Genomic DNA, 25,383 nt, shown 5'->3' with positions numbered 1-25,383 from the left:
GCACCTAGTCCTCTTATTAGGTAAAGGAAAAGCTATTTTAGAAAAAATTATCAAAAGTGAAGATGACTAATACCAGGTGACTCTTCTGAACGTAAATGGCCAGTTAATACAGGCTCAGGTTAAAAACTTACATTTCAGTCATCTGATTTAGAAAGCTTCCGCTTCACGTGCCGTGGAGGCTCCCAAGTATCACTGTCATCTGTCTCTTCTTCCTCTTCTTCCTGATCATCAATTATTTCATCCTCCTCCTCATTTTCTTCAAATAATTCTATGCCTAACTCGGATCTTCGCTGTCTTTCTGCAAACCACTCTCGGACCTGCTCATAGCCCATATGTGATCTGTTAACAAGTTCATCAAGGTCTTGTTCATTCAGAAATTTGTGCTTCAGGTAATAATCCTTAAGTATTGCAGTTCCAGTTTTAAATTTTATAAGTGACAGCCCCCTGTCCCAGTTGTTCAACCTTCTGTTTCCTCGAGGCCGTCCACGCGATCTGCCTCGCCCCCTGCCTTTGGGTCTCCCTCGCCCTCTTTTCCTAAGGGAAGACAGACCATTCATACCACTCGCGTTGGCGCTCTGATAGTAGTAGTACCATTTCAAGTTTCCATTTTTCCAAGCGTAACGGGTGTCCCCAAACCAACTAACTATGTCTGATCTAGCAAGCCCGCTTTCTTTGGCCAACTTGTCGTACTCTTCTGGTGATGGCCACTGCGTTCGGACGAACGCACTTTTAAGCATGTGCAGCTGCTCAGGTGATTTTTTGCACATCTTGCCTGTACTCACTGATTTAGGGGCAGCAGATTCATCTCCAGGAGACGTTTCTCCAGCTTCTTCTTTGGAACTACTTGCATTACTTTCATCCATTTCCATTTTCTCTTCCTTTAAAGCTTTTGATTTATTCCTCTCTGTAAACCAGGTATCAATTTCTCTTCTGGTAAGTTTGGTTTGCGCTCTTAACCTATTTAATTCTTCATCTGTAAGCACGGAGCTGTTGAGAAAACTTGCCTGAAGGGCCCGAAGCTGCTCTGCAGTTTTCTCTTTAAACTTTTGTGGAGGAAAGTCAGGAATAGAATTCCAGGACTGTTTTGGCTGTGAAATAACACCAGTTGGCGATTCTGTGGTTTCATCACTGGAGTCTATAATAATGGTGGTCAAGGAATCATTGTTGAGATGCAAGCACTGATTACTCTTTGAATTTCTCTGGTTGTACCTGGTGTCACTAAACCACTTTTTAATCTCTCCTTTAGTCAGGCCTGTGATTTTCATAAGTCTGATAATTTCTGAGTCATGGGGAAACTGATTTTTAAGGTAGCTGACTTTTAATTCTGCCAGCTGCTCTTTAGTCTTTTTTGCCCGAATGCCAAACGAGTCAGGGTTTGCCAATGCAGTTTCATGTTTGACAAGCTGAGAAGTTGTAACTGCTGCTGCTGCTGCTGCTGCTGCTGCTGCTGCTGGCTTTGTCTCTACAACAGGCTGAGTAGCAGGTACCTGACTTTTCTGTGCGTTTGTTTGATTTGGAACTCCTGCCACCGTCAAGGCTATCGGTGCTGTTACTGGCAAGGTATTTGTTCCAGCTACCTGTGTGAGAACCAGACCTGGCTGACCAACTATTTGGCATGTCTGTAAAATGGATGGTAAACCATTACTTGCTGTGGAAATGTGTGTAGGGATAACGGTTATGGTCTGAGGTACAGTATGTACTGTTCCGTTGAATTGTTTTCTTCTTGCCTCCTCTACCTCTTCCGGAGTCCAACTAACACCATGTTTGAGACGTTGGGCCGAAAACCATATCTTGATCTGCTCCTCTGTATATTTTGCTTGAGCAGAAAGAACTGTAATTTCTGACATTGTTGGATATGGGAATTTGTTGTAGGTGTTAAGCAAAAGGGGGTTGTTATCCAGCGCAGCATTGTAGGTAGGAATGCTGTTAACAGGGATTAAGACTTTGGGAATCAAGTTAGAATTCTGCTGAGCTGACATGGCAGTTATCACCTGTGCTAAGCCGGGAAGAACTGCGGCTGGGGTCACTACTGTGCTGGCAGTACTTGGATGTAGTCTGTTTATAATGGAAGTAGTGGTATTCGATTCAGAGGCTGAAGAACTTGGATTTTCTACAATTTCTTCATGGTCCGGTTTGATTTCATTCTCTTTCTCTTCAGGAACGTCTTCAACTGAGTTATGATGAACTGTAATTCGTTTGTTCTCTGCTTTACTCTTCATCATTTTCATGATAGGGGTTTTGCTGATAGATATTCCTGAGGAAGAAACGTCCGTAGATTCCGCTTGCTCTGAATTCTCCTCTTTAACAAAACTACCATCGAAAGTCAGGTCGTTTACTGTTTGCTCAAAGATTGTCTGGTTATTACGTTTCACCATAGTCAACTTAAAATTCTCTTCTCCCGGGTGATACTTCAGATTATGCTCAGAAAGTGCATCATACCTTTTGGTAAGGAAATTGCATTCGACACAAACGTAGGAGGAATTTAGCACAACATGGGGATGTTCTGAGTCCACGTGGAAAGTAAACATATTCAGGTCTGGAGTTTGAAACGTACAATATTTACATTCATAGCCGCCTTCTACTTTGTGTTGCTGATTGTCGGAATGCACAGACTCACGAGCGTCCTCATCACTGGACAGGCTCTCTGCTCTGGTGTTTTCTACAGGCGTTAGAACAGGAGGGCCTTCGCCCAAACCTGCTGTCAACTCAAGGTCTGGGTCCTGTTCACTGGCAAGGACCATGCAGGGTGTCGTGGATTTTCGCCTGCTTGCCATGCTGATGTTGTGGGAAGAAATCTCAGTGGTGGTTAAAAAGCATTGAGGCTTAGAACTGTCCTGTCTGAAGAACAGTATTCTTCATTTGAAAACAATGGCTTTTGGTCCTTCAAGTCCATTTTTGTGCTTGACAAGTCTCATTAGCAGCTTTTTCATGGTGCAATCAAGTAAAGAGCTTACTGTCGGCAGATAAAATACTGCTGAACTGCTGAAATTGTTGAAGCGAAACTCCAATCACCTACATCAAAATAAATTTTAAAAAATGTTTTACGATGAGTGACTATGATCTTTGGAACAAATTAGTTACACTTCACTTATAGAAAGTTGTTGGACAGCTCAGTTATATAGATCTAGACTAAGACAAGAACTGGGAAAAAAACATCTTCAAAGGATCAAAACAGATGTCTCCAAGCTGACTCACTGAAGGTCATGTACCGTACTCATGGCTCAGCCCCCAGGCTTGTTTATTTGTATCTTTTAGCAGCTAGATATCAGAAGGGAAGGGGTACACTATTATCAATGTGAAATGACAATCTGATAACAAGGTGAAAACTTTAAAAACTATAGAAATCAATCACAGATACTCCAAAACTACGGGCATTAAGTGTATAAGAAATTCAATCCATCACTTATATCCTCCTCTTCTTATCGATTTAGCTCATCAGTTCCAAAAGCATGCTCAAGTATGGCAAAAATAGCACAGATGGGTTAGAAGGATCAAAATTTCAGACACATTATTCTTAATCATTCTCTACTTAATACTACCAGAATTTATAAAACACATCTAATCATATCATTCTCCTTACTTAAAAGTTTATGATGAGTCCCCAGTGCTAAAAGAATAAAATCCCAACTCCTTAAAAAAGGCACCTGTAATTCCTTCGCAACCTGGCTCCAACCTCACTTTCCTGCCTCGTCTCCTGCCATCTCTCTTTCCTTACTCCAGTTTCCTTATGTTGGATGCACACTAAAAGTGTTTGGTCTTCCAGGTACACGCAACACATTTTTGGACCTATGCTCAGGCCATTCTTCACGCTAGGGCATTCTTCCATGGTTTGTGCACTTGACGAACTCTCCCTCTGCCCTACAGATCACCTTTCTCTTTAACCTGACCCTATCTACTCCCCTATTTCTTTTCTATTCTAACAATTACCATATTGTAACAGAGTAATGTTACATTTCTGCCCCCCCATCCATATCCCATATTCATGATCCACATCTCCCTATTATAGGCATTGTGTCTCTCTCTCTGTTTTTTTTTTTTAGTAATAGCTTTGTTGGGATAGGAGCCTTGGTGGTATAGCTGTTAAAAGCACAGCTGCTAACAAAAAGATCGGCACTTCAACCTCACCAGCCGCTCCTTGGAAACCCTACGGGGCAGTTCTACTCTGTCCTATAAGGTCACTATGAGTTGGAATCAACTCAATGGCAACAGATTTTATTGGGATATAACAAGGCTACCAAAACTCCAGATCAAACCAGGGACTTTTAGATGTTCAGTCTAAAGCTCTCCCAGTTGAACTATTTTGGCAGACTTATCATTCATTTTTATATCCCCTTTGCATACAAAGGCGGCTGACAGTAAGTACTCACTATAAACACCCACTCCTCACTTATCCACATGATTAGGTTCCAAAGACCAGGTCCTTATGTGAAAATCGGCGTTATGCAAATGTGGTCAGCATGATGATCAGGGGATGACTACATCAGATCACAAAATGGAGGATGACTACATCATTACATAGCCATTAAATTATGTCATTACATAATTGCCAAATTACCTCATTACATAACTGCCAAACCACTAAGAATCATGGTGCAGCCAAGTTGACACCTAACCTTAACCATCACAGCCAGCATTACTCTCACCTTGTACCTTGGTGTGAGTTACTGTCAGATGTATATTGTTAATGTGCAAAATAGTCAGCAGGTTTTTTACTATTGTTTTAAAGTGAAATGTCAGGTAACGAAACAGTCGATAAGTGAGGAGTAGGTGTATTAAATTGAACTAAAGTGGATAGGAAAACAGTCCAACAAAACTCAACATGTCCTGAGGACTTCAACATAGAGAACGGTAGCTGAAATGCACAATAATGACCTCAAATCATCAAAAAAAGTTCACTGTGTTCACGCATATATATTTTATTAAGTTTTCTCCCTAAAATATTTCCAATAAAAATATCATGCTAAATCAATTAAAGTCTGTGTACCAATGAAGTCTAGACCAAATGAAAATGAACTAAATGAATAAGTGGTCTCACTTGCTCTGTCACAAATTAGAGCTATTTTCATTTATTGGCGTTGTCTTCGTCCTATCTGAATTCAGCAGGAAAAAAGGTTGCTTCAATGGAACCCTGTAGAAACGATAATTGAGATCGTAAAGTAAAACCAGGAAGGACTCTACGAAGAGAGACACTGGCTCAAAAAGGGGAGAAACATTTTAAGGAAAACAGAGGTGTCCAAAGAGAGAATGCCCTGCCTTTGGGCAGCTCCTCCTCACTGGAATTACTCAAATTCAGACTGCGCACCCATTTGATGGGTTCAAGTAGTAGACAGAAAGTTGAACTAAATGTTCCTTGTTCTCTTATTCTCCATATTACAGTGAAACCTGTGAGAGCTGAAACTCTTCGGGACTGCCTTAGTTCTTCCAGGTTTTGCAAGTTTTCCACCTTTGACAGGGTGCAGTCACCACTTTTCTGTGGCTCTCTATTAGTGGAAAATATTTGAGTTTTCCTTCTCTGACAGGTTTTTTTTAACCTCACACAGGTTCCAGCTTTCACAGGTTTTTCCCTGTATAAATGTAAGAGCATCAACTTTGTAATAACAGGAGTATTAGTGGTCCAAATGCCCTACTCTCAAAGGTGTCATGCTTTTTTTTCTAGGAAAGTTCTTTGATTTCTAAGAGATTATAAAGAAATTTAAAACTATTTCCTAATTAAGTGTTTTAAACTAAGTTAATACCAGCTCTCCTAATCAATTAAACAGAGGTCAGTACTATTTTTTCAAATGTCAATATAGCTGTTTGATCACTATTTGCCATTAGAAACGTCAAATCCCCAGACAGCTTTAAATAAGTAGAAGAATAACAAATGAGCAGCTCCCACATGTTGGGCAGTAAAGAGAATTATTGAAAGGCAAGAAAAAGTTTTTTTGTGACTGTTGTTTTCCTGGAATCTGAGAGACTATATTTAATTGGGGCATACTAATAACTAGAAGTCAAAGATAAGGATTTTTTTCTCAAAGTACCTTTCCGTAAAGTGGTGTCTTTCAAACTGTTTTTGTTTTAAGCAGTAGGACTCCTCCAAACAAAATTCTCTGAGAGACAAACAAACAAAAATTCTATGAGAGATCCCAGCATAAAACAGGTAGAAGAGTAGCTGTCTGGTTATAGGTGCCTAGAGGCTCAACCACCCTCTGACCCCATCCCATGCCCTCCACAGTCCCTACTTCCACCTCCCAGGGGTTCCAGGATGTGTCTAAAAGCCTTTGTCTTAAAAATTTAAACACTTTCAAGACAACATATCAGTTTCATCAAAAACCCTTCTCAGTTGCCACTGCTGAGCCATGAAATTTGAAAACCAATCTAGAGTGAAGTTAATGTGTCCTTTCAGTTTGTTTCACTGTAGAAGGCAGCCTGGGGCACTCAGGGGTAGAGCAGAGTAGCCAGCAGTCGTAACAGACACAGAAGAGAATACGGTCCCTTTAATATTCTGGCTCCATAGCCCTCCAGGTTAAACTTCCTATTTTTGAATTTTATCTAGAATAAAAATAGGAATATGCTAGCAAGTTATTACTGTTACTTCTCTTCCTACTAGCTCACTAACTCAGAGCTGTCAAAAAGAATTTCAACAGATATAGACAAACTTGAAAAGCTTAAACATTTTTTGCTGAAGTCATGAAAACAACAAAATATTTATACATTTTATTACAATCTAGAGCTGTATACCCAAAGTTGTGTTTTTCTTTTAAAAGTATATTGGTCTTGACAATGTAATTAAAAAAGCTAGCTAAAAGAGAAGCTCTTATTAAAAAAAAAAAAAAGTCTTAACTTCGGCAATGCGAAAGTCTAAAAATCTGATTACCTTGGATATTTTAGACTGCTTCGTCTTCTGGTCACATTTGTATCTAACCACCTAGACCTGAGAAACACCCTGCCCTCTTTGCTCCTAAAACTGTTTGCTCATCACAACCTACCCTCAGGCTCTCCACGATTTCTCTAATAAAATTGGAATCAGTGTATTATTTAACATATTTCTAAAAGGAGACTGAGAATTTCCAAAGAGCCTCAAGACTTGGTGCAAAGACTCAATTCTAGTAAAATAGGCAAAGTCTAAAGCCAGATCAAAAAGCAAACAAAGGCATCCTCAGGATTCTAACGATAAAGTCAGAATTTTGGAGGAAACTAGGACCTAGTACAATTGTCCCATTTTTATGGAAGAAGGGAGCCAGGCCCAGAGGATTCCATATATAGAGGCATGTGATGCAGGGTAAAACCACAGGTGCTAGAGTCACTTCTGCCACTTAGTAGTAGGTGACTGAAGAAGTTGTTCAATTTCAATCCCAGTTTTATCATCCATAAAACCAAGATTCTTCGATTCATCACATTCATTCAATATTTGTTGAATGTCAACCATGTGCCAGGAACCATGTTAGGCACCGGGGACATCACGCTGTCTCTGGTCTGTCAGGTACTAGCAGTCTAGCAGGTTAACAGGCAGGAAACAATGGCTTAGAATAACTACGATATCACTATGAGAGAGGAAGTACCAGGAACTATACGAGCAGGTTACAAGAGGCTTCTAGAAAAGAAGCAGAATGGGCTTCCCTAGAGGAAGAGGAAGTAGGAACAATAGCATCTACCTTAGAGGCTTCATCTACTCTGGTACACAGGAGGTGCTAGTTATGGATTGAACTGCGTCCCCCCCCCAAAATACGTACTGTAAATCCCAACCTCTATGCCTGTGGGTATAATCCCATTAAGAAACGGGTTGCCTTTGTTACGTTAACGAGACAGGCTTAGCGTAAGGTGTGTCTTGAGTCAATCTCTTCTGAGACATAAAAGAGATTAAACAAGCAAACAAGTAAGCAGAGAAGAGGAAGAGAGATGCCAAGCCACATGAGGACTGCCCAGGAGCAGAAGCTCCGAGACAAGAACCTTCCTCCAGAACCTTCCCCTAGAACTGGCACCCTGAATTCAGACTTCCAGCCTCCTAAACTATGAGAAAATAAATAGCTGTTTGTTAAAGCCGCTCATTTATGGTATTTCTGTTATAGCAGCACAAGATAACTACGACCGTGCTTAATTAATGTTATTTTCCAGTCCCTGGAAAATTCTTTTGGGGAAAGGAAAAAATACCAAAAAAAAAAAAAAAAGCTGTTATTGAGTCAATTCCAACCTCATGTGTTGCAAACTGCACTCCATAGGGTTTTCATGTCTGTGACCTTTTGGAAGCAGATTGCCAGGCTTTTCTTCCGAGGTGCCTCTGGGTGGGTTCAACCACCAACCGTTCAGTTCCTAGTCTAGTGTTTAATACCCAGGGACTCCTAGTATCATACAACTCCTTTTTTTTTAAGCAATTTAATCAGCTCACAAGGCATACAAATTGAATGAGAAAGTAGAAGAGTAAATATACTGAACAAGAACTTCTCTGGTATGGTTCCAACTCATCAACTTTTGTCATTAAAGTACAATGGGGCTGGAACAGGAAAATTGCTTTAAAGAAATCACTACTAGCAGACAGGCATCTCATCCTCTATTTGAAGGTCAATAAAAACAGCTAAAAATCAATTTGGAGAACCTTGTACTATTTATCTGTGAAAAAGGGGGTAGAGGTCAGTCGCACAACTGAGCAGCTAGATGGCTTTGCAATTAAAATACAATTAAGCTTATGTTTGACAACAAAGGAAAAAGTATGCTTTAAATGCATCTAGTGCTGTAAATATAATTACTTTTAAAATGGTTTTCAGTTCATCTTTCATCAGAGAAATATGTTTAATAAATAATTGATCAAATCAATTTATTGTTATACTGCCACTAGAAATGATAATCAAAAAAAGTAAGGAATATGGAAAAATATCCAATTTACCATTAAATAAAAAAATCTGAATAAAATTTTTCATATAATTATAACAATGGGAAAATATATATGCAAATAGATATGAATATTAAAAAATGAAACTTTCACATGAGATTATGGGTGAAATTTTTATGTGTGGTATTTGTAAACTGTCTTTAATATTGTTATAGCATTGCTTTACTATGAAACAAACAATAGTTCAAGGCCTAAAAACTGGGAATAGACTAAAATATTTCCATCATCTTTGTCTCAAGCTGGAAACAAAGTTTCCTTTCTATTTCTTAAAGCAAAAACATGGGCTACACAAAGGTTTTTCCAGGGGGAGCTGGAATCCCTCAGTGTGGAGCGCACTCATGTATATTACCAATATTCTGTAGAGCTGCTATCCCACGCTCTGAGCCCTCAATATCACCCATAATCCCTAGGGTGTACTTGTAAGGTCAAGCCAATTTCCATGGGTGGATCTGCATATTTAAATCAATTCATAATTCTAAACTCATCAAAATAATTACAACAAAGTTGCTCTACAGAAAACATTTAATAAAAGCAAAATTTATTGCATCATGGTCTAAAAATGTGGGGCAGTTCTTATAGCAGTTCTTACATGGCAAGAAAGAATATCTGTTCAACTCTCCACTATATTCCTAGGTCTAACACAGTGTCTGGAGTCCCTGGGTGGCATAAACAGCTTAGGGCTTGCCTACTAACTGAAAGGTGGGCGGTCTGAACCACCCAGAGGCACCTCAGGAGAAAGCCCTGGCGATTTGCTTCCAAAAGGTCACAGCTGTGAAAATCCTGTGGCGTGCAGTTGTACTCTAAAACACATGGGCAGCTCGTTTGTTTGTTTTAACACAGTGCTTAACAGGGCTCCAATAATGTTTGCCGAAAACAATAAAACTTTAAATATATCTGTTTATAACATACATCTGACTTCATTAAACTAAACAGTCATTTACAGAGGAACTATAAAGAATAATCAACTGTACTTGCTCTACTTCAAGATTGCTTTCAGTAGCAAAATCCTTGGCAATAAAAATTTCCTTAGTCATGAAAACATTAAAAATCCTCAAAACTTCAAATCATTATTTCCATGTTCCATGGGAAAACTATAATGGGATTCTATCACATTTTTAAAGAGATTAAAAAAGAAATTTTCAATGTGATAAATTATAAAAAGTTAGTGGATTGTTTTAAATTCCATGCTCAGTACTAAAAAAAAAAAAAATCTAAACAATTGTATAGTTCAGCAGAGCCATAACTGCACCACATTTCCCAAGTTCCATGTTTTGGTTCTCTTGTATTCCAAATTAAATGATTACCAAATAACAAACAGCATGTTGCCCTACTTAGTCACAAAAGCATGTTTTTTGGTAAGATGTTATGTGAAAAACAACAACAACAACAACTTTGTTTTTTACACCAAGGCTGGGTCAAATAACCACAGGATCATGTTAATTTTGACCTAGCACCAACAAAATAAAACCGTTGCTGGGGTAGCAAAAATATACGCACTGAGAACCCTTTGCAAGCTGTTCATATACAGACTGAGAGTTCTTAGGACTCTGGAGTCTGTTTAGTTTCGCTTCTTCCTCTCTGAGTCAGAGTTCTGTTTAGGCAGCTGAAAATACTTACTTCTATGCTTGTATTCAAACTAACAGTTAAAAATCTTTCAAAATGGCAGAATATCTAAAACAATAGCAGGAGCAAAGAAAAAATGGGGTCAAATTAAAACAAAGGGTGTTCAAGAGGATAGTTTTTTTTTTTTTTTTCAATTAAAAAGACATTTTGACCTTGATACACGGGGCATTTTTCGAAGTTAAAATGTAAAAATATTTGGATACAATAGTAAAATTCTTTAAAAAAAAAAAAAAGTAAATGAGAAATTTGACAACCACAATTTGTATCTACTTAAAATGTTTTTAAAAATTACTGGTAACTAGAATCACTATCTGAGACAGAAATCTTAAGAAAATTGCCCAAAACAGTCTCAAGCCAATAAAAATTCAAGTATTAACATGAATACAGACAGGAGCAAATATGATAAAAGCGAAAGCATCTAAGAAACTGTGGCCAAAGATCATCTAATTTTGGAAGATCCCTTTTCTAACGCTTGTCAAGGCTTAAAAGTCTAGAAACTCCTTTCTTCCTACCTGTTTTTTTTCCATCTGAGAAAGCAGACTTTAATGACGATAAAGCGGGACAGATTCTCCAGGCAAGCTCTGACCCCACGTTTGAGAAGTGGAATGCCTTTTCAAAGGTCTCATTCTAGGACACTAACATCCTGGTTTTCTACCTCCTGCTGGCATGTATGGGTAGGTATGGAACGTCTTGAGAGTGACAGATACATCAACTAGTGCTGTAATGAATCTCCTATCCTTTGTTAATAAAGTGTGTGAGTATAAATCAAAAGTCATTTTTTTGCTGAAAATAGTTTTCCCTTGCTTTTTTCAAGGAGGAGTATCAGAATCTTTCAGTCTAACACAAGAATTTTATTCTTGATTCCGAGTGAGATTGTCATTAGGATGATCAAACCCACTGGTCCTTTATTTTCCCAATTCATAAAATAAAGTAACTAAATATAAAATATTCACTGATATAATTATTCAGTTTTTAAAACTACCTTGAAAGGTAATAGAAATCAGCATTGGTAAAGTCAACTTGTAAGAATGCTATCAAATTTTTTAAAAATGAAAGCAAACAACATGAACAGTTAATGAATCTTTCCTAGTACTTTCTGGAATCATCTAAAATATCAATTGAATTAAAATAAAGATAAATATTTCAAACAGCATAGTATATAATCTGATGTCTCTTATAAAAATTAATCTGATAAATAAAATATAAAAACAATTATGTACAGATGTGTTCAAATATTTAGATACTGTTACGGTTAACTTTAATCAAAGTATTTGATTATTAATATCCTACTCTTTATAATTACAATTGACTATCATTAGAAGACTATATAGACTACATATTGAAATAATTTTCAGGGACTGTCCTTTTAAATCTTAAACTATTTTTCTGCATATAGACAAAAGAATAGTAAAATTTCTAGATCAATTAATCCACACAATAAAGGTCCCTGCCTCTCATTACATTTACTTCTCTTGTTTACCACTGTTACTACAGCACCTGGTACAGTGCCTGGCACACAGATTTCAGCAAATATTAATTAAAAAATCAATTATAAATATACCACATAAGATTTATTATGAAGTGTGATGCTGTTTAATTTGAAATTAAAACAGCTAATATGCCTATAGTTTTTAAAGTATGAAAGAACATTTTTAAAAAGTGTTAAGCATGTATCTGCTGTTTTTAAAGAAAGGCTTTGAAAACTTGAGCCAAATATAGTATCATGGGGTCTCAATTCAGCACATTTGGTATCTGAGTTTTGCCATACCAAGCCAACAAAACACATACTTGCCATAGCTTCCTCAGCATTCTGTTCTTTAAAGCAGAAGGGTGTCCCTTCAAATTGGGAGGTGCTTTGCTCAGGCCATCATTACCAACAGGTCCAAAGTAGCTATCTGCTTTCTCCTTCAAAAAAAAAAAAGGATTATCATTTTATTATTCCAGATATGATTCGGCCTTAGGAAAACTCTATGCTTTGGCTTTGTATAAATAATTGTATTTTAAAAAATTTTAATTTCCTCATAGAAATTTTAAAAGAGCCATCTAAAATGCCAAACCTAATATTCATAGGAAACACAAAACTTAAAGCTATACCTTTAAAAAGTCTATTTATATTCTACACAACAACTGAATAACTATTATACTATTTTCAAGAAAAATCTTCAAAATGCGAATATATGCAGGCCGTAATATAAAGACTAAGATGTAGAAATATGGAATTCTTTAAAACTAGTACACAAAGGTTATGAAAGACAAATTACTTAAACTAAGATTTGGGAGTAGGATTACATGTTTATACGTAAACCTACTGATATTTGTACCCTAATTTACTATGTATTAACTGGAATGGAGAGAATTAGTAATGCTGGTGACACAAGCTGTTAACAGCTTAAATAAACCAGTGGTACCCTACGCCCCTAAACACGTGATATCTAATAGAGTAAGTGATGTTTCACTATTTAGGTTTTGCTAGAAAGCTTCTACCAAATGATTTTATAATAAGTGCACTGTGAAACATTAGTATTGTTCAATCAAACAAACTGAAAATAGTTCTCTGAAAATTCAGACTTGTGTCCAAAAAACGTTGTGGTGTATTATCTAGAGTAGTTAAACCAATTAGGAAAATTTAGCGAAAACTGTAATGGCTTCTCTTACCAGAATAACGGTAAATAATGCTCTTGAAGGGTTCAAACATTTATTTTTGTTTAAGCACTAAAACTCTAAACCATAACAAACAAGTATTAAACCTACTGCCATCAAGTCTATTCTGACTCATAGCAATCCTGCAGGACAGAGTAGAACTGTCCCACAGGGTTTCCAAGGCTGTAAATCTTTATGGAACTAGACTGCCACGTCTTTCTCCCACAGAGTGGCTGGTGGGTTCAAATCCCTGAACTTTCAGTTAGCAGCCGCGTGCTTTAACCACTGTGCCACAGAGCTCCTATAGAAATATTGTCGTTGTTGTTAGGTGCCGTTGAGTCGATTCCGACTCATAGCGACCCTAGGCACAAAGAACAAAACACCGCCCAGTCCTGCGCCATCCTCACAATTGTTGCTATGCTTGAACCCACTGTTGCAGCCACGGTGTCAATCCATCTTGTTGAGGGTCTTCCTCTTTTTCGCTGACCCCCTACTTTACCAAGCTTGATGTCCTTCTCCAGTGACTAATCCCTCCTGATAACATGTCCAAAGTATGTGAGACATAGTCTTGCCATCCTTGCTTCTATGGAGCGTTCTGGTTGTACTTCTTCCAAGACAGATTTGTTTGTTCTTTTGGCAGTCCGTGGTATATTCAATATTCTTCGCCAACACCACAATTCAAAGCCATCAATTCTTCTTTGGTCTTCCTTATTTATTGCCCAGCTTCTGCATGCATAGGAGGTGAAAGAAAACACCATGGCTTGGGTCAGGTGCACCTTAGTCTTCAAGGTCACAGCTTTGCTTTTCAACACTTTAAAAAGGTCTTTTGCAGCAGATTTGCCCAATGCAATGTGCCTTTCGATTTCTTGACTGTTGCTTCCATGGGTGTTGACTGTGGATCCAAGTAAAATGAAATCCTTGATAACCTCAATCTATTCTCCATTCATCATAATGTTGCTTACAGGTCCAGTTGTGAGGATTTTTGTTTTCTTTATGCTGAGGTGTAATCCATACTGAAGACTGTGGTCTTTGATCTTCATCAGTAAGTGCTTCAAGTCCTCTTCACTTTCAGCAAGCAAGGTTGTGTCATCTGCATATTGCAGGTTGTTAATGAGTCTTCACCAATCCTGATGCCCCATTTTTCTTCACATAGTCTAGCTACTCTGATTATTTGCTCAGCATACAGATGGAATAGGTATGGTGAAAGGAAACAACCCTCACACATACCTTTCCTGATTTTAAACCACACAGTATCCCCCTGTCCTGTCCAAACAACTGCCTTTTGATCTATGTACAGGTTCCTCATGAGCACGATTAAGTGTTCTGGAATTCCCATTCTCCCCAATGTTATCCATAATTTGTTATGGTCCACATAGATGAATGCCTTAGCATAGTCAATAAAACACAGGTAAACATCTTTCCGGTGTTCTCTGCTTTCAGCCAGGATCCGTCTGAAATCAGCAATGATATCCCTGGTTCCATGTCCTCTTCTGAATCCAGCTTGAATTTCTGGCAGTTCCCTGTTGATACACTGCTGCAGCCGCTTTTGAATGATCTTCAGCAAAATTTTGCTTGCATGTGATATTAATGATGTTGTTCAATAATTTCCAAATTTGGTTGGATCACCTTTCTTCCAGTCAGTTGGCCAGGTAGCTGTCCTCCAAATTTCTTGGCATAGATGAGTGAGCACTTTCAGCGCTGCATCCGATTTTTGAAACATCTCAATTGGTATTTCATCAATTCCCAGAGCCTTGTTTTTCGCCAATGGGAAGATGAGTTCCCCCAAACCACACTACCCTTTGATCCCTGCTTTTATTACATACAAATCTTTTTATGACAGGAAATAACGTAAATACACCGATCCTATGTAAAATACTTGTACAGTTAAGTTAAAGCTTAGGCTAAACAATCACACTATTTTCATGAAAAGCAAAGGAGCACCTTCCTAGTGGGCTCAGTGCAGCATTCTGTTGTCTCTGTAGCCTGGGATTCTACAATTTCCCTTCCTGATACCTCCTCGTTCAGCCACTCCTTAACCATCCCTCTACAGGATGTAGACTGGAAGAGGACTAGAAGATAGGAAAGGGCTGCCAAAAAGGGGAAGTTATTTTCCAGAATGAATTATTAATATTGTAGGCAATTGGTAACCTATTTGAATCCATTCTTAAATCACACTGAGTCTCTTGAGATAAGCTGCCGAGCATGTGAAGGCATAAAGGCAGCTACAGAAAAAACAAATGAGCTCTTCAATACTTTTGAAGGAAAATTATGCTTGCCTGATGTTATTTCAATTCTGGATACTGGGATTAATTTAGAACACATCTCTCTAATTTGAAGCATTTTTAAAATTTTAAGATTAGAGTGAATTTCATAAATTAAAGAAGTTATCTTAACAATGTCCATTATATAACAAAACAGAACGAGTTGTTCTGGCAGTAGAAGATGGTCTATAAATAAAGATCAAGAGCTTGGGTTCTGAGATCAGACTGCCTGGGTTCAAATCTCAGCTTGTCACTTACTAGCTGCATGACCCTGGAGAAGTGACAGTCTGTCTGTGCCTCAGCCCCCTCATCTGTAAAATAGGTCTAATAACAGTACCTACATAAAACTGAAATAAGCAAAGTATGTAAAGTGTTTGGAATATTGTGTACTAAGAACTTACACAATTGTGTACTAAATATGTACACAATGAATGCTAGATTTTTCTGACTTGTTTAAGGTATTATACAGCAAAGCATGTCTTTGCTTAAAATTTGCTAAATGTTGAAACATTATAAAATATTTTACAAGCCTGGATAATAATCAAACAATAAATTTTATTTTCCATGTCATACCTTTGAGTATATTAAGCAATACTGGAATAATTTGGCTTTACCAGGTAGACATTAAACAATCATAATTTAACTCCCCCCAAAACACACACATACTTTATCTGACCTTGGCTTTAAGATGAATCATTACCATACGATGAATTTTAAGGGGTATTTCAAAGAACTACTACCGCCATCTGTCAGTCTGTCACACTGTGGTGGCTTCCATGTTGTTATAATGCTAGAAGCTATGTCAACAATATTTCAAATACCAGCAGGGTCACCCATGGTGAACAGGTTTCAGAAAAGCTTCCAGACTAAGACACACTAGGAAGAAAGGCCTGGTAATATAATTCCAAAAACTATTGTTGTTGTTAGGTGCCTTTGAGTGGGCTCTGTATGACTCATAGAGACCTTACGTATAACAGAACTAAACACTGCCCAGTCTTAGGCCATCCTCACAATCATTGCTATGTTTGAGCCCATTATTGTAGCCACTACGTCAGTCCATCTCACTGAGAACCAAAAAGCCAAACCAAACCCACTGCCATCGAGTCAATTTCGACTCACAGCGACCACAGAGTTTCCAAGGAGTGCCTGGCGGATTTGAACTGCCAACCTCTTGGTTAGCAGCTATAGCACTTAACCACTATGCCACCAGGGTTTCCCTCATTGAGAAGCTTCCTCTTTTTCACTGGCCCAATGAAAACCTTATGAATCACAACAGAATACTGTCCAATATAGTGCTGGACTGAACAATGCTTCATTCTGTTATACCTAAAGCAACTAACAACACAGTACTAACAAACCTCTGATATAAATAATCTTACCATAGTAGGGAAGAACTGCCTCCTCAAAGTAGAGTTAATGTCCTGGAGAGAGTAAAGCTTTTGGGACCTTCATTTGCTGATGTGGAACAACTCAAAATAAGAACAGCTGTAAACATTCACTAACAATTGGAACATGGAATGTAGGAAGTACGAATCAAGGAAAATTGGAAGTGAAACGCAACACTTGAAGACCCATATCCGAGAAGGCATCAGTGAGCTGAAATGGACTAGTATTGACAATTTAGAATCTTAACAATCATATGGTCTACTATGCCCAGAATGACAAATTGAAGAGGAACGGCATCACATTCATTGTCAAAAAGAACATTTCAAGATCTACCCTGAAATAACAATGCTGTCAGTGACAGGATAATATCCACACGCCTACAAGGAAGATGAGTAAATGCGAATATTATTCAAATTTACACACCAACCACTAATGCCAAAGATGAAGAAATTGAAGATGTTTACCAATTTCTGCAGTCTGAAATTGATCAAACATGCACTCAAGATGCATTGATAATTACTGGTGACTGGAATGTGAAAGTTGGAAACGAAGAAGGATTGGTAGTTGGAAAATATGGCCTTGGTGACAGAAATGACACCTGAAATCATACAATAGAATTTTGAAGGACCAATGACTTATTCATTGGAAATACCTTTTTTTCAACAACATATATGGCAAATATACAGGTGAACCTTGCTGGATGGTATAAAAAAGGAATCCAATCGACTACACCTGTGGAAAAAAATGATGCAGAAGCTCAACACCATCAGTCAGAATTAAGGTCAGGGGCTGACTGCAGAACAAATCATCAATTGCTCATATGCATGTTCAAGTTGAAGCTGAAGAAAACTAAAATAAGTCCAAGTGAGCTTAAGTACAACATCAAACACATACCACTTGAATTTAGAGACCATCTCAGGAACAGATTTGATGCACTGAACACTAATGACTGAAGACCAGACGAGTTGTGGGATGACATCAAGAATATCATACATGAAGAAAACAAAAGGTCATTAAAAAGACAAGAAAGAAAGAAAAGACCAAAATGGATGTCAGAAGAGACTCTGAAACTTGCTCTTGAACGTCGAGGAGGTAAAGCAAAAGGAAGAAATGATGAAGTAAAAGAGGTGAACAGAAGATTTCAAAGGCGCTCAAGAAGACAAAGTATTATAATGAAGTGTGTAGAGACCTGGAGTTGGAAACCAAAAGGGAAGAACACGCTCGGCATTTCTCAAGCTAAAAGAACTGAAGAAAAAATTCAAGCCTTGAGTCGCAATACTGAAGAATTCCATGGGCAAAAAACTGAATGACACAGGAAGCATTAAAAGAAGATGGAAGGAATACAGAGTCACTGTACCAATAAGAACAGGTCGATGTTCAGCCATTTCAGGAGGTAGCATATGATCAAGAACCAATGGTACTGACGGAAGAAGTCCAAGCTGCACTGGAGGCACTGGTGAAAAATAAGTCTCCAGGAGTTGACAGAATACCAATTCAGATGTTTCAACAAATGGATGCAATGCTGGAAGTGGTTACTCATCTGTGCCAAGAAACTTGGAAGATAGCTACCTGACCATCTGACTGGAAAAGATCTGCATTCAAGCGCATTGCAAAGAAAGGTGATCCAACAGGATGTGGAAATTATCGAACAATATCATTAATATCACATGGAAGTAAAATTATGCTGAAGATAACTCAGAAGCAGTTGCAGCAGTACCTCGACAAGAACTGCTAGAAATTCAAGCCAGATTCAGAAGAAGATGTGTGGAATGAGGGCTATTATTGCTGATATCAGATGGATCTTGGCTGAAAGCATAGAATACCAGAAAGATGTTTACCTGTGTTTTACTGATTATGCAAAGGCATCTGGCTATGTGGATCATAGCGAATTATGGATAACATTGTGGAAAATGGGAATTCCCGAACACTTAATTGTGCTCATGAAGAACCTGTACATAGACCAAGAGGCCATCATTCAAACAGAATGAGGAAACACTGCATGTTTTAAAATCAGGCAAAGTGTGTGTCAGGGCTGTATCCTTTCACCATACTTATCCTATCTATATACTGAGCAAATATTCTGAGAAGCTGGACAATACGGAGAAGAACGTGGCATCAGGATTGAAGGAAAACTCATTAACAACCTGCGATATGCAGATGACACAACCTTGCCTGCTGAAAGTGAAGACTTGAAGCACTTACCGATGAAGATCAAATACCACAGCCTTCAGTATGGATTACACCTAAACATAAGAAAACAAAAATCCTCACAACTGGATAAATCAGCAACATCCTGATAAACGGAGAAAAGATTAAAGCTGTCAAGCATTTCATTTTGCTTGGATCCACAACCAACACCCATGGAAGCAGCAGTCAAGAATTAAACAACATACTGCATTGGATAAATCTATTGCAAAAGCCCTCTTTTAAAGTGTTAAAGATTAAGGATGTCACCTTGAGGACTAAGGTGGGCCTGACCCAAGCCACACCAGCTTCAACCACGTCATATGCACGTGAAAGCTGGACAATGAATAATGAAGACTGAAGAATTGATGCATTTGAATTATGGTGCTGATGAAGAATCCTGAATATACCATGGACTGCCACAAGAACAAACAAATCTGTTGTGGAAGAAGTACAGCCAGAATGCTTCTTAGAAGCGAGGAAGACAAGATTTTCATCTCACAACTTTGGACATTTTATCAGGAGGGACCAGTAACTGGAGAAGGACATCATGCTTGGTAAAGTAGAGGGCCAGCGAAAAAGAGGAAGACTGTCAACGAGATGGATTGACACAGTGGCTACAACAATGAGCTCTAACACAGCAAGGAGTGCAAGGATGGTGCAGGACCGAACAGTGTTTCATTCTGTTGTCCACAGGTCACTATAAGTCGAAACCGACTCGACGGCACCTAACGACATCATATTAGTGAGAAGAAACTGTTCACTTCTCACCATTCCAGTCCTTTCTTCCAAGTCTAGTCCATGCTGAGCAAAGTTTTCACAAACTTTTTTTTGACAACATGGAAGGTAAAAGGGACAGATTCAGGATGGAAGAAAAATATAATTATGAATGAAATGCTTAGAAATATCAGAATCTTCTTACCTCCTTTCATTACTCATAACAACCAAAAAAGGGAAAGAAAGATCTTCACAAGGGGGAAAAACGGAGTCAGAAATCATAAGGGAAATATGATATCAAAATTTAATGAGTTATTTAATTTAAAATGATAGTATGTATAATATGGCTATCATTATATTTTAATTATGTTAGCTAAATTCTGATAATATGAAACTTCAACGGGATTTTAAAAAAATCTTGTATTAAAAAATGATTTGTTCAATTTTAACTCCCTTGAATAAACTTTATTCTCAAATTGTTCACATATATTTCTTCTCCAAAGTGAATCTTCATATTTGTTTATACTGAAAGTATATAAAAACGGTCTTTTTAAGCTTGAAAGCATTATGCAGAGTGAAATAAGCCAGTCATAAAAGGACAATACTGTATGATCCCATTTATATAAAATATTTAAAACAGACAAATAAATAAAGACCAAAACTCATTAGTGGTTACCACTGGTGTGCGGGAGGCGGAAGGGAAGTAGTTGCTTAGGCGGCACTGAGTTTCTGTTAAGGGTGATGGAAAAATCTGGAAACGGACAGTGGTGATGGCTGCACAACATGATGAACGGAATTAATGTCAATGAATTACACATACAAAAAATGTTGAAATGGCAAATGTTTTGTTACATATTTTTATCACATTAAGTAAACCACATCTTTGTACCTCTTAAATATATTATGAAATACTGATCATATAAAATGCTAAGATTAAGTATCCTTTAAGACCAAGAAACTGGCAACTATATAAAAATTTACATGGAATATTTACTTTAAAAAATAAACTGTTTAAAATACAGAGCTCCAAAATGTAAATTCAAATATATATCCTGATTAGTAATCTAAATCAGCAGCTTTAGTCATGTAAACCTGGTTAGTCATGACTACAAATATATCAGAGCCACAGGAAGATAATAAAATATATATATACATATTGTAGAAACATATTATGGAAATACTGGATATTATTCAAAGACCAGTATTATATATATATAGCTTTTTACTCTCAAGAAATGTAATTTAAATTACTTCTGAAATTACATAGGATGATTTACGGAGATTTTTAATTACGAAAAAAATTTAGAGTTAAAAGTGGATGTGCTATACTGCCTATTACCAAAAACCATGGAATAGATAATTCCATACACCTCCTTGAGTCACTACTGCATCTACTGAGTATGATATTAGATTAAAAACTAGTTTGACACTTAAATCTTAACATTGTTAAGATTCAAATAAGTACAGCCTTTTTGCCCAAATGTACAATGCCTCAAAATAGAACAGTTATTTCCTCAGATACGTTTTTGATTGTTCTGGTAACTTTAAGAGCATTTTCATTTAAGTAGAAAGCCACAATTTAAAGCAAACTAAGTCTCAAATATCACATTTTAGTACACAATTATCACTGTAAGAAAGAAGACGTATGATTCATCATCACATCGCCTTTCCATCGTGATGTAAAATATACTGTGAAAGGGAGAGAATCTCCAAAACGAAACACTTTACCTATTCACTAATTAAAAAAATGGTAAAACTTCGTTCACATTTATTGAAAAAAGGAACTGACAAGTGTTAAAGGTGAAGTACTTGCTACATCATTCATGAACCCCCGTCCAAATTCGGTGGAATAATAAGCTCAGCTGTAAGGGAAAGAGCTCTACCGACAAGCGTTCACCAGTGCAGGCACGTTCATGTTTTCAGCCTGAGCATATTTTCAAACCATCTGGCATCAGTGCCACTCTGGTTCACCCAATTCTGACTCCCTTGAATAAATTTTATTCCCAAATTGCTCACATATATTTCTTTTCCAAAGTGTATCTTCAAATTTGTTGAAACTAAAGGTATATAAAAACTGTCTTTTGAAGCCTGAAAGCATTATACTGGTCTGTTCATAACTGTACATAAGGCCAGAGCTACTTGTGCTTTGGGGAAACCCAGGAACAGTTCACACAGACAGTTATGTTCAAACGTGCGGCTCTAAACCCGTCTATACTTGCAATGTATTGTTTAAAACAGTAAGATGTTAAAGTTCCTTTAAAAATACTAGAACGGTTAAAGAAATCTCTATGAATCATTGCTGTCATTAGTTACCCAAGTCTTACTTTAATTCTTTTTTTCCCCTCATTTTAATCCTGATCATTAAATAAAGCATTTGAAGAGGTAGTGCTACAAAAACATTCATTGATAAATGAAATGCTATCATTTTTAAATTAAAAGGCCCCAAGAGTTTACATTTTGTTTTGTATAAAATTAATCTGCTCAGTCCTAGAATGCTTAGAGTAAGGAGAGAAAAACTAAGAGAAAAAAAAAATTCACGAAAGCCCTTTTTCTTTCACGTCAGGTTCCCGCATTATTGCCTCTGGCAGCACTCACATTTTTTTTTGCTTAAAATCAAGAGTCAGAATTGCTATTTAAGAAATTAGAATAATCACTGGGTATGGTAGGGCCAATATTCCTGTTAGAACCAACTCCTCTTCAGGCTCACTACTGACATAAAAACCGATGATGTTTTCAGGATAATTTTTCAGAAACAAAGCTAATTCATGTAGCAGCATTCAACACAAGTTAGGGCTTTCAGACAAAGACTGAGAAACAATGACCGATACCAGCAAATCTAAAGGTGCACTCATGTCCATACATGTGTATACACACACACACCAGCACCCACCAAACCGTCACTATTCCTGGGAGGAAGCTGCTTCTTCCTCCCTAAGGAAACCCAGCTGGTGTAGTGGTTAAGTGCTACAGCTGCTAACCAGAAGGTCAGCTGTTCAAATCCACCAGGTGTTCTTCAGAAACTCTATGGGGCAGTTCTACCCTGTCCTATAGGGTCGATATGAGTAGGAATGGACTCCACGGCAACGGATTTGGCTTTTTTTTTTTTTAATGTGAGCCTCTGTATTTCCCAATCCTGTGATTTTCCCTTTTCTGCTATCCTCCTCCTTAACCTCCAAGAGCATATTTCATCTTCCTTTCAAGTTACATGGACTCCCAACCCCCTAATCATACTACAAATTCTCTACCAGTTAACCTTTCCTACTCCCCTCCCCCCGAAAAAAATTTAGCCTCTGGTCATCTTTTTCTTCAGAGCTGGGGTTAGGTGACAGAAAAGCGCTGTGGCATTCCTGCTCTGCTCAGTCTTTTCCCTATATTCCTCCTCTATAGGGTCGCTCTGAGCCAGAATCCACTGGATGGCAACGGGTTGGGTTTTTTTTTGTTGTTGTTTCAACCCCCCCACCCCTCCTAATTCCCCTATCCTGAGTATCTACTCAAAGCCTCAGATCCTTGCTTCTTCACTTAACCTAACTAAGCCAAGGATATCAAACCACCTTCTTCTCCAGGGTTTTGTTCTTTCCTTACTGTTACCCACATTAGCAGGGGTGGGGGGAAGACATACTGAAACAAAGAATTTCAAGTCCCTTTTCTTGGAACTTTGGTGTAAATACACAGGGAAAAAGCATCCTCTAGCCGCCTTCTTTCCTGCCTTTAGGCCCCGTTCTTCTTACATCTCCCTCCTAGCTTGTCGTTCTCCCCAAGGAATGAGTAGATTGTTCCCTTTAGTCCATAAGGCTTGGGGTATTTCCCTTGGGGTCGGCCTATCTCCCTTTTGAAAGGCACGGATAACATTTTCAGTGTCTTTCATTAACTTCTCCGTAAGTCCCAGAGGTCTCTCAAAATCGTAATACAATTCTTAAGGGCTCGGTTCTGATTCGTCCCCCAAAGCCGGGCCAAAAGCCTTCCCCTGAACTGGGGACACGGCCTTTCCCAGAAGTGGGGGCAATAGCCTCCCCCCACCCCGAAGTGCTTCCCGGAGCTCCAACCGCAATGCCAGTGCGCTCAGCTCCAGAGGGAGAATCTCTCCTTACCCTCCGGGAGATGGAGTCCCCACGAAGCGACCACAGCCTCCGGGGGCAGGGCTGCGGACCGTCCCTGGGACCACCAGCACTGCTGGGGTCCTGCACCCTGCGGCGCCCCCACACTCCTCCCCACCCCGGGGAGACCCAGTGTTCACTCTCCCCTCCACGAGTCCAAGTCGCTCAGTCCTCTCGTAAGCAGGAGGCTGAGGTTTCCCCAGACAGAGGCTCCTTCCACGGCCGCGGAACCCCGAGAGCGCGGGAGGCTGGGGGTCTGTCCCCCGCGGCGATTCCGAGGCAGGCCTGTCCCTCCTCCCGGACGCCCGCGCCTGGCCGTTTCGCCGCCGCCGGCAGGCTCACCCCCCGGGGTCCCTGGTTGGGGCCGCCCCCTCCGTCCGCCTGCCAGCGGCTCTGCGCCCTGGTCCCACCCGCAGCCCGGACGCCCCGGCCCGCGCGGCCCGGAACCGCTCGCGCCGCTACCTGCAGGGGCCGCCGCGCCTCTCAGAGCCCCGCCGCCGCTGCCGCCGCCGCCGCCGCCGCCATCTTGCATTTCAAACCGGCTGCACTTTTCAGGGAGTCAACTCTGACCTGTGAACCCTAAACCCGGAACCGCTCAGCGGGCCCGCAGACTGGCCCCCGCAGCTTGGTCGGCCCCGCCGGAGCGTGGGGACCGCGGGCAGAGGTGCTAGGGGAGGCGCGCGCCCGAAGGCGGGAGGGGAAGGAAGGGAGGGAACAGAAGAGCTGGCCGGGGGGGGCCTCCAGCGCACCGCCCTCCACGCTTCCCCACCCGCTCGGCACGGGGTTCTTGGCTCCCTGCGGCTCCCCTGGGGTTCGACCCCCGCCGCTACCCAGTGATTGGCGCGCTGCGGGAGGTGGGAGCCGCCCCGCCCTCCTGTCAAGAGAAGCTCCGCCCCATCTGCGGAAGCTCCGCCCCCGTCCGCAGAGGTTCTGTCTTCTCACGCTCCTTGGCGATAGCTCCGCCTTCTACCAACCGTAACCTGGAGTTCTCCCTGGTCAACCCAGAAGGCAGCCCCTCCCTCTGTCAGTTGTGGCCCCGCCCTCTGAATGCTACCTCGCCTTCCCACTGTTTCCACCAGACCGGAAGAGGTACGCATGCTCCCTTCCACTTAAACGCCCCCTGTCATCATAAGCCCCACCTCCTGGTGGCTGTACCGCCTAAGCCACGCCCCCTTTAGCGAAAGCACCACCTCCCGTCAACTGCAGCCCCGCCCCTTGTCGACTGCAGCCCGCCTCTTCTTGCTTCCTGGTCCCCACTCTCAGTCCCACTTCCAACTGCCGTGCAAGACGGAGCCATCCTCTGCACCTCACGCCTTCTTCATCACCTCAATGGGTCACTCCTCTGGTGGACTTTGTTTTCAAGCCTTGAGCATCAAGTCTTGGCTGCTTCGACGTGAACCAGCCCGCAGAGGGGGCCAGCTAAGGACCCAGGGGTTCGGGCAAAGCTGACGGCCTCACCCCGCTTCCCCGTCTCTTCCTCCCCCAGCCCCCTCCCTTATTTTTTATAAGGAAGAAGCATACAAACCGAAGTCAAGAGAAACGACTTGTCCTCCTAGCTACTCCCGCAGATCCACGGGTCTGGACATATGAGACCTCTTTGGTGCCTTGATGT

General features: G+C 39.9%; 1 protein-coding gene across 2 annotated transcripts in view; it reads right to left on the bottom strand.

The window, feature by feature from the left end:
- ZHX1 (zinc fingers and homeoboxes 1) overlaps window positions 1–24,772 on the bottom strand; it is a 29,048-nt gene extending 4,276 nt beyond the window's left edge. Inside the window, exons 1-3 of one of the 2 annotated variants that reach the window (XM_049854033.1) lie at window positions 24,234–24,772; window positions 12,278–12,394; window positions 132–3,012 (exon numbers count right to left, since the gene is read on the bottom strand). In XM_049854033.1, the coding sequence (XP_049709990.1) occupies window positions 135–2,774 (2,640 nt within the window). In that variant the 5' untranslated portion in view covers window positions 2,775–3,012; window positions 12,278–12,394; window positions 24,234–24,772 and the 3' untranslated portion in view covers window positions 132–134. The remainder of the gene's footprint in view (window positions 1–131; window positions 3,013–12,277; window positions 12,395–24,233) is intronic. The other variant, XM_049854032.1, reaches the window with a different exon arrangement.
- Between the last annotated feature and the right edge of the window lie 611 nt (window positions 24,773–25,383).

This window comes from Elephas maximus, chromosome 15 (assembly GCF_024166365.1).
Source record: "Elephas maximus indicus isolate mEleMax1 chromosome 15, mEleMax1 primary haplotype, whole genome shotgun sequence".
Classification (NCBI taxonomy): Eukaryota; Metazoa; Chordata; class Mammalia; order Proboscidea; family Elephantidae; genus Elephas; species Elephas maximus.
The sequence above is the reverse complement of the archived record's forward strand: the minus strand, read 5'-3'. Positions and strand labels throughout refer to the sequence as shown.